This window comes from Argopecten irradians, chromosome 9 (genome assembly GCF_041381155.1).
Source record: "Argopecten irradians isolate NY chromosome 9, Ai_NY, whole genome shotgun sequence".
Taxonomy (NCBI): Eukaryota; Metazoa; Mollusca; class Bivalvia; order Pectinida; family Pectinidae; genus Argopecten; species Argopecten irradians.
The window spans coordinates 10,182,799-10,193,633 of NC_091142.1; the positions used below are offsets into that span (position 1 = coordinate 10,182,799).

General features: G+C 34.7%; 2 protein-coding genes across 2 annotated transcripts in view; one reads left to right on the forward strand and one right to left on the reverse strand.

Moving 5' to 3' along the window:
* The window catches only part of LOC138330517 (N-lysine methyltransferase setd6-like), an 18,530-nt gene extending 17,438 nt beyond the window's left edge, over positions 1–1,092 (forward strand). Inside the window, exon 8 of the mRNA XM_069278085.1 lies at positions 925–1,092. Coding sequence (XP_069134186.1) covers positions 925–1,092 — 168 coding nt within the window. The remainder of the gene's footprint in view (positions 1–924) is intronic.
* A 2,361-nt stretch (positions 1,093–3,453) lies between these two features.
* On the reverse strand, positions 3,454–6,720 carry LOC138330518 (uncharacterized protein C1orf50 homolog). The gene is made up of 3 exons (XM_069278086.1): positions 6,479–6,720; positions 3,986–4,101; positions 3,454–3,600 (listed from the first exon to the last, which is right to left on the reverse strand). The coding sequence occupies exons 1-3, from the start codon at positions 6,507–6,509 to the stop codon at positions 3,454–3,456; spliced, it is 294 nt and encodes a 97-aa protein (XP_069134187.1). The 5' UTR covers positions 6,510–6,720.
* Positions 6,721–10,835: the final 4,115 nt, after the last annotated feature.

The following is a 10,835-nucleotide window of genomic DNA, read 5'->3' on the forward strand; positions in this document are numbered from 1 at the left end:
TGAACAAGTAACAATACATAATGACATGAACTCTGCTTCGTTCTCATTTTCACTGTTCTGAATTTCTTTTAACCTAGCTTACAATGACTTTTACATTTATTGTTATGTAACTACAACTATCTACATTTCAAAGAAGGTCAATGTCAAATATAAATGGTGGCAGCCATTTTGTCCTGCCATCCTCAAATCCTGATGTCACATCTTTGAATCGAGATTTTTTCGTGACATCACGTATTGTTTGTCATGACATTGGAATGGATTTCCTGCCAGCACAGCTAATGAAAATCATTCCAAATATCAACTAGTGACGCATGCAAAAATGATACATATATAGGTGAAGAAACTGTATTTTGGCAGATTATTGATCAATATAGGATCTTACATGAGTGTTCATTTCATATGAGATTTTATGAAACGAGTCTAAGAAGTTTTTATTTTTGTGAGCCTTGGAAAGCAAAAATTAAAACTTCGAGACGAGTTTCATAAAAATTCATATGAAATGAACACAAATTTAAGATAGTTTTTATCACATAACTACAAATACTTACAAACCAAAGAATTTCACGTCAAAATGTATTCCGAAAATCCAGCAGAGACCGCCATTTTGTTCTTCCGTCCTCGTTAATCCTAACGTCACGTCATTTTTCCTGACATCATTTTATTGTTTCTGTCTGACATCACAATGAATTTCCAGCCAATGAAAATCGCTCCAGGTCATAAAGGCAAAAATATTACACCGGCGAAATCAATGGATATCAGGCGGATTATGTGATAAATGAAGTTAAGTGATAAGAATGTATTGGCATATTACAGTTATGGAAACATCAGACTAAAATACTTCTCTCATCACTGTAGAAGATCTAGATTGATAATACATGTACATGTAGGTAGTAAATAGGTGTTGTAATATTTTTTGTACGGTAGGTTGATATCCCGGCTGCTGTGTTGAAGTCCATGGCTGGGGATCTAGAGGCCAATCAGACAGACAAGACTCTACTGGACGAGAAATGGGAATTTCTCATGGAACAGGTCAGGATTATTTTATTTATGCTATCCTTTTTACTTCTCTTAATCATACTTGGTTTATTTTGAAGCTTTAAATTGCAGCTGAGCGTTTGTTATAACAAAATAGTGGAATCCCACGAGGAGCAAAACACTAAACTTGTGTCAGCGCCTGTGGCCTATCAGGCTGCTTGCTGGTCTTATTTCAAAATGTTTAAAACTAGTAAGCAAATAGGTGTCAACTAATACATTTCAGTGGGTTTTTTTATTCATATATAATTTTCATATGCATTGAGGAAAAGTTATAAAAAGATGATTTCAAGGCCATTACATTCATAGAAATGATCATGCCGCACAAGTATATAAGGATTTCATGATTTTAGTGACACCTCCAAAGTTGAATCTTTGTTAAGCTAGCGAGATACAAACAACATATTTCATTTTGAACATTAGTTTACATAAATGTTAGAAGAAATGAAATTGTAAACCATAATTTGACTTATGGTCTGAATGTATGTACTTGTTTCACTTATAACCATAGATGTAAATGTAATGTTTTTTGCAATACTGCCACAAATGCTAATATATTTCAAAATGATTTTTAGTTTTAATTTATGTCGATTATATGACATTACAATGGTGTAAGATACACCATTCTGTTTTTTACAATTATCATTATAGTAAAAAAAAATTATCTAATGATAAATATATGACTAATTCATAATAAAAACATTAAGCTGTTAGGCAGATTTCTATTCCCAAGAAAACAGATACTGAGTGTTATATGAAAATTAAGCTTAATTCAAAGCTTTGTGTATCTATCAGCAGTCAAATGTCTTGTGACCGACTTTGATATAGATTATTTCAACAATATTCAACTGATCACAGAAAAACCATATATATGTTTATTTGACATTTTTTTTTATCAAAATTCTTATAAATAAAAGAAAAGATTTTAAAATAAAGAAAGCAAAAGTCTTATATTCATTAAAAAAAGTTTTTTGTACTACACTCTTGTGTTACTCACTTATGTATGCAAGTAAAACCATGCACACATAATGGCAGCCTTATATTGTCTTTTAACTCAGGTCTGTTTTCAAAAGCATTATTTAATGTAAACAGAAAGAAAGTCTGATTAATTTACTTTTTTTGATTATAACTTTTAGGTCTATAAGACTTAGATAGCAAGATCAGTAACAGAGATTATGTGTTTATGATAGATGGGGGAGTCACCAGTGTGTATAGATTGTGTGGACAGCAGTCAGCTGGAAGGTAAGGTACTAGCCTAGCTGTGTATTAGGTGCCATTATACACATGCAGGCACAGGGGGAGTAGGAGGAGGGGGGGGAGGATTGAGATGTAGTACACAGTATAGATCAACAGCATTTAAATTAGAGGAGAGGGGTGAGATGTAGTACACAGTATAGGTCAACGGCATTTAAATTAGCATGTCATAGGTCAACGGCATTTAAATTACTGAGTTGAAAGGTTACTGAAAGAAGTGCCTATGACTCAAGCCATACAAAGTATGGCTTAAGTCAAAAACAGGAGCAGACAATTAAGTCTTTTTCTATGTTGCAAAAGTTACTTACTTTACACCATTATCACTTTTGAAAAGTTTACGCTTCTAATTTTACTTCGAGATAAAAATATCAAAAATAATTAATTGCATCCCGTAAAAATTCAGTGGCACTATATCCTATATGGAATGAAGTATTAATTATATACTGATTGCACATGCACCAAAATAAAACTAAATGATTTTATACAAGTTTTACTTTTTGTGTTAGTTAGACATACAGATACGATTAAACACCAATTATTGTGTAAATGATGAGTATCGTGTTTTCTCTGTCAGCGGTGGAGCATCTTCAATTGTAAAGTAATTTCTGCAGGAAAGTTGAATTGCCATCTAAACATACATAAGCCATACAAAAACAAGAATTTTACAGTACATAATTTCTGTGTTGTAATTAACATTTGTTAGGCATCTGAAGCCATTTGAATGATTTTCACGGCTGAATTCATCAAGCCTTATGTTTTTCAATAGATTAATGAAGAAAGATTAACATGCCAAAATTTTCGCCAAGTTACGGCACATATTACTTTAATGCAGTTGCCAACTTTTGAAGGATATTGCAATACACCTGTAAAAACCACCTGTAAAAACCATAGTTGCATGCGGGGGAAATTTTCAAGCACCAAGAAATGTTTTGAAGGCAAAGAATGAAATTATGAATAAGGTGAGCATTTGTCGTGTCATGGCATGTTCCATTCACAATTGACAATTGCCTTCTTGAAAACTTCTCGAATTATTGAAAGCTTTCATATACATATATACCTCTAGACCATATCATCATCACAATATTTTATACTTCAGATTATCAGAACTTTAATCACATCAAATTTAAATCAAATACTTTTCAGCATCTTTAACACAGTTTTAAAAGCTTAATGGAGATATATATCATTTGTTGATACATAACAAAGAAATCTTGGATTCCCACATACCTTCCTGGCCTGTTCTTGGAGATATCGGATCTGATCAGCTATCACTGTCAGCTTACTGCCGGCTGTAGCTTTCACAAACTCATCGGCCTAGAAAGAGTTTAGGAAGATGATTATATCACTCAACACTTAAGACATGATTTTTTCTGTACATCTAATATAACTGGCATCATATGCATAACTAAATTCAGGACTGATAAGAAAATCAAGGAAGGGGAGATATTCAACAAATTTTATGAATTGTATGTTCATTTGTATGTAAAAACGTCCAAACTTATAAACTTCATCAATACTAACTGCAATTTAACAGTCAACTAGAAAGAACTTTTCTAAATAACTTGAACGGTTGAGCATCAGACTAGTAAACTATAGGTCCTGAGTTTGATCCCTAGTAGAGGCAGTGATTAAATCAACATTTAATTCTACACTCTATTACATTCATGCCAATTTTTGGAGTGTTTTGAAATTAAATTACCTGTTGGATTGACGAAGCGAGCTCGACGAGGTCCATCGGGGATGAGTGTTTATTTGTACGTCTACTATTGACAAGCTGAACACCTCCTGGAGCTTCATTAGCTTCCACCAGTTGGACTGGAAAATAAATTTACAAATTACAGAGTTGTCTGCTCTTGAGGGTAAGACAGATTTAATGCGCTGTGAGTGTAAATATAATGTTATATTGTTCAAATAAAAATATTTTTGCACACATTCTACTGAAACTAAAAACTTGACAATCATCTTCCGAATTTGCATATTACAGAGTTATCTGCACTTGCGGGTAGGTATTGATTGTGATGTCACGTGTTTGGGAGCGCAATGTCATACGTTTCGGAGAAAACGACGTGAATTGCGCTCACAAAATAATGACGTAACAATCGATACCTACCCACAAGGGAGCTAACTTTGCAATATGCAAAGACGGAATACATGTACATGTATATCAATTTTTTACATATATAGCGGATGGACGAATGAGTGCATGTCTATATATACATCAATTTCATTCAGTGGATCTGTGAGTGAGTATATTAAAAGTATAAAATGTAAAAGCCATTAAGCATTGTATGTTTGCTGTTGTAGTGAAAGCAATAAACTCAGAATTCTGGATTTTAGAAAATTGGTATTAGTGTAACATGCATGGTCCTGGACCCAGTCCAATTCTGTTACATTCCTACCTCTAGAACGAATATACGTACCCGGCCTGCTATACCTTTCGGCCGGGTACGAATTGGTCCCTAAGTGTCGTAGTGGAGCGCTGCCTCCGAAAATCACTCGGGCACGGTTTTCTATACTTTTTTGTAGGTTTCCAATTATTTTATGTGTATACATGCATTTACATATTATTTTTGTCCAAAACAAACATAACTACGTGTACCATTCTTAATATCTACCTACCGCTCACACGACGTCATATTCACAATTTCTGGACTTGCCGTAAAAATCCCCTTCAGAAAGACCTTCATATGTATTACGTAAAAAAATAATGCCTCAGTGGGAATTTGATAATCTGTTTAGTCCAGTTTTATTGCCTAGTAAGTAAGCGATATCGAACAAGTAAGATGAAATGCAAATAAACATTTTATAACGGTTTTCATAATCATTACTTTGCTCCACTAGCAGTAATAGGTACCAATTGTAGCTCTAAAGACGACACCATTTTCTGTCTAAAAGTCTTTTGAGCTACAATATTGCAGCTATATCATGGTTCGTACAGATTTTCAAACCAAAATTCCAGCACTTTTCAAGCACTTTTCCAGCACCTTTTCTAGATTTTCAAGCACTACTTTTTTCTTCTACATTGGACTCGAAATCAGAATTTTCAGAAAACATGCCTACAATTTTTCAAGCAATTTGTTAGTACAACTTTGTCAGAGTAATTAGATTCAATTACACATTCTTATCAAACAACAAAGTCATACCAAGTAATGTCTGATTACTGAAATTATGATAAATTGATTGACAAAAGAGCTTTTGTCAGTGTTCTGGGAGCATGAAGTTTCAATTCCAGCACTTTTCAAGGATTTAAAGAAAAATTCCAGCACTTTTCCAGCACTGACCCAAAATTCAAGCACTTTTCCAGCACTGACCCAAATTCAAGCACTTTTCATCTTCTGTACGAACCATGTATAATCCTACCTCCTTTCTCCAAGTCTTTGCTCTCACAGGCAAAATAACTCATAGGTTTGCATGTATCCCCCACTAAATTATGAGAGTACATTCAATGCTTAAAAGAAGGGTTGGGAAGCTCATCAAATTTCAACAGGAGAGGTAAAAATGTGATGACCACTTCAAAGCACAAACTTTTGCAATTGAATGCTCTATCGATTGGGTAGCTTTGATGTTGTACAGCTCTGAATCAGATCTAGAATGATGGACGATTTTTGACAGATGGTCGCGGTTCGTCATCAGAAATGGAGTGAATTAGAAAGGGTATGTGATTACATGATCTACAGTACTGATTGGGTATTCCAACAATCATTGCATAATGTACTTTCTTAAAAACATTGCCATCAGAAGTTTCTAAATACTGTGTATCTATTAATATTGGATTACTGAATCCCGATTTCATGGGTAATCCTTATTTGAAAATTGAAATACTGTTGGAATCCCTAGTCTCATAACTTTTAATAACCTTGTACAGTAAGTGCAATGTATATAATATGTACATGTACTGTACAATGTAGATTCTAAATCATTTTTTAAGTTTATCAATTCTAATACACTAAGATATGTGTCTTCACGAACGCAACACAAACATTATTACATATGTACACATTGTATATAATATATAACTGTCCACTGGTCAATGCACATTACAAGTACACGTGCCGAATTTTTAGTTGGTTATGAAACGCTTGTCAGGATCAGTGTTATAAAACATTGTCCATTTCATCTGATCAAGCAACTTTCTCGATTTCCTTGGTAAACATTCCACGTATTAAAGTGTAAAATAGCTCCATTTTCTTACCTGCCATTGTGTTTACTTTGGCCGGGTCCATTTTCTTATGTTTTGACAGCACAAGTTTAGTCTGTGGCCGAAGGAAATCCTACCGGAAGTGAAAATGAACCAACCACTGGATTCGCGATATTTATAAGGTATTCCCCGCTGACGTCATTAGATCACTCGGTATTTTCCGCCACTTGTTTTACGGAAATATCCAATCGTACACGAAGTGTCCATTCAAGTCAAGTTCATAATTCACAAACAAGTTATTAGCTGTTGAATTCAATACCAATTATCAATGGAATAAGAAAAATCATATGACTGTATGAAAATCAACATATTTTTAAAAATGCAACATTTGATGAACATTCTAATTTGACTTCACCAGAGATTTATATAATACTATTTAAATCTCTGACTTCACGAAAAATATCTACATGTAACCGTAAAATCCCCATGACACCATGCATGTATATGGAATGAAGTACTGATTATGCATCAACCACAAGCAAAAGCAGTTTTTATACCATTTTCCCGGTTCCGATGGATTTTCGGTAGATTTTTTTAAGTGTTTTGGAAACAACCTGGGCCGTTTTCATTTATTCGGAACAACCGGTTCGACCGTTGGTTAAAGTCATTATTTCAAGTATAAAACCTGACGGACCTGCAGTTTTTGATAAAGGCCTGTGAGGGCTTTGTCGAGGCTCGTCTGAAAACAATATAAAATCACCAGGTCCGTCTTTAATTAATAAACGAACAACAAGGTCCAAACAGTCAAACCTTATAATCGAAAACGGCCTTGGTCACTTAATTCTTTGTAAGGTCAATAAATCACGGCTTTTCAAATTCTGAACTATCTATTACGTAAAACTGATCAAGGAATAATTGCATGCATTCCAAAACACAGGGACCTGGCACGATTTTTTATACTAACAGTATACATATATATAGTCCGCTAAACCTGCCTTTATTATTAGGAGGTTGTTGTGGATTTTTTTTAATCTTTTTTATGCCTAACATATATTAGGTGAAATTTTCTTCAGTTTGGAAGTTTCAGTTTATGTAATAACATGCCCCGGATATAAGGAATTTTACATTGAAGAGACCAGTAATACACCGAGGGCCCGTGTCCGTGTACACAAACAACATATTAATGTACCGGAGTACAGGAAAATAAATTTAAGTGAACATTTGGACATTTGCGGAAAGAAAAGGTTTACTATATTTCCGTTCTATAAAATGTTAAATAATAATACCATCCAAAGAAAAGAACAAGAAAAACAATTTATTAGAACTCTGAAACCGAAACTGAATCGTTTGTTGTAATTGTATAAATCAATTGTTATATGTATAATTACCTCCCTTAATATGACGTCACAATACACAATGACTATTTAAGCAATAAACTGTTACCAGATTGGACATACAGTTGATATGAAGCCCATCCGGAAGGAAGATAAATAGAATGGCGCCCGTTAGGGCGCCATGAATATTTATCTTTCGGACGGATGGGCTTCATATCAACTGTATGTCCAATCTGGTAACAGTTTATTACTTATATTTCCATTACGATCATTCAAATTCAAAACTATACATGTATATCTTTTGAATTTCCCGCTTGCGCTAGTGTTGACGTCACCAAGTTCAATAAACGGAACAGCCATAGCATCAGCTTCTGAATATAGTTCAACACAAAAACGGTTTGAAACAAGCGAACAAATGAAATTTAAGCGATTAGTATTCTATAATACAGGCTATTTTGTCAACACGATAATACCGTTAGCATTTCATAGACCGCACAACTGTAAAACCACTTTTAAAAATATTTGACCGTTATGTATAGGCGTAAGTATACAGTGTATACATTGTCAGTGACGCGGCGGAAACGTCAAATATTCATACGCTTGACCAGATTGGAGTTCATAGCCAGATATTGCCCATCTGGTTTAACATAGATTAAACGGGAAATTGAACGTTGAATGGAAATATACTGTCATGACGTCATCTAATGTTGTTAAGCATCTGAAGAACATGACGAAAGCGCTAATGCTAAACTAACAACGTGTTTCAATTTTTTATTTCTATATGTTTACCGGACACTGAGAATTTAATGATATTCAATATATACACTGTATATATAAATCAACGACATATTATATTTCATATGGCAATGCAGTGGAAAAACTGATGAAATCAGCTGTGATATTATTGTTAAATCATACATAGGGGTGGCTTGAAAAGGATCAATGTAAAATATAAATAGCTCAACATGGATAAGGCCAAAAAAATAATATGTCTGTTTAAGGTTACCCGACCGATCAAAGACTCCAGTTCCGGCCATTTTTTTAGAGTGAAAGACTCTTAAAAAGAATCCTCCCGACCTACCGTCACTATTTTTCCCCAATGTAACCCTAAACAGACATATGTTTTTACGGCCTAGTAAGAATTTATAAAGAAGAGGCTAGTTGGATGAGTATTTTAGACAGTTTTAAATGTGTATACACGTATATATGTACATGTAGGTTGGAAAGCTTCCGGAGACGTCTTTCCCACTTAGCTTCAGCAGCTAAAGCAAAAAAAAAAAAAAAAAAAAAAAAAACACTTCTAGCAATTCTTCATGAACACGGTCATTACCGTTGGAAAGAGCAAATTTTCTTTTCAAATCATCCTACTCAACAGTCACTAAGAGGGTAACAGTCCCGTTTCAACAAAAATGACACAAAAATGTCCTCAGTCGGGTCATGGAAATTTATGGTGCCACTTTCTCATGCCTCTACAATTTCATTGCATTTAGTTGACTCAAATGAAAAGGTGTGTATGCTCCGACACCTGACTTTTATTTGCTGTGACCATGTCGAAATCCATCCTCGATACTCCAGAGGTCAGTTACGATCATTTACGATCTCTACACCCCTGGACTATCTCATAGTAAAACTGGAGGCAACAGAATAGAACAGACAACTTAATGTACATTAAAAGAGCCGTATAACGGTACAATGTGGTTAGTTGTGTTACTTTGAAGTAGGGCGTCGCTCTGTCTCTGTAGTCTTCAAAGGAAATCTTTGAAGGCCTGTGATTGGTTCAGATGTTTTCCGATGAGCAGCTGCCTTCGGTTTTACTATGGGATGTAGGAATCGTAAGTGATCGGAACCCCTGTATGTTTGGGTTGCAATTGAGTCAAGTAGTTCAAATTACGTACATTTTGTAATTTGAGGTTACACTGCGCCGTTTTATTCACAGGGACCTGGCACGATTTTTTTGAAACTAACAGTATACATATATATAATATAGTATCAAGGGTATGAACTCGGCAGTCTAGAAAAACTGACCTATTTTTTTTAAACCGTGATTATTTTAATAAATGGATTCTATACAACATTGACAGATATCTTACATTAAAGAGAAATAATTTATATTTCCGTTGAGTGCTTGATGAATAAAATTGACCAAGTATTGACGAAGTTATGGCTTGATGAATCGGGAAATTTACGAAAAAATTGCTAGGTAGACATTTCCCTGTCCGGTCAAAATGTCGTCTCGGCTCTAATGGGTACCTCAAAACCAAGCCAAAATCACAAAATCTATGCTTGCGGTGGTAAACAGTACCCATAACTGTATTCATCCACAATCTCCTTTGGAGGTGTTATGACCCGTACTTTGTAAAAACTCCATTTAAACATCGTGTAGCGTCTGTTACTTTAACCGTCACCCCACCGCCATGTTCATTTTTGTCTTTTCGGAACGCTTCTCGAGTTTACCAACAAGCACAACACTACATAATTTGCATAATGTAGTCACGATATGTTAAGTCGTTGGAGCGTTTCCCGAGAGAAAAAAAATGAACATGGCGGTGACGGTTAAAGTAAGTGAGCTACACAATGTTTAAATGTATTTCTACAAAGTACGGGTCATGACACCTCCAAAGGAGATTGTGGATGAATCCAGTTATGGGTACTGTTTAACCACAACAAGGCGTAGATTTTTTGATTTTGGCTTGGTTTTTTGAGGTACCCATTAGAGCCGAGACGAGTCGGACATTTCGACCGGACAGGGAAATGTCTACCTAGCATATTTTACGTAAATTTTTTCCGATTCATCAAGCCATAATTTCGTCAATACTTGGCCAATTTTGTTCATCAAGCACTCAATGGAAAGTTAAATGATAAAATTATTTCTCTTTAATGTAAGATATCCGTCAATGTTGTATATAACCAATTTATTAAAGTAGCTCACGGTTTTAAAAAAAATAGGTCTGTTTTTTTCGACCGCCGAGTTCATACCCTTGATACTATAATATATATATGTATACTATTGGTTAAAAATTTTCGTGCCAGGTCCCTGTGGTTTTATTGAAACACGCGCAGCTGGTGTTAAATCTAGG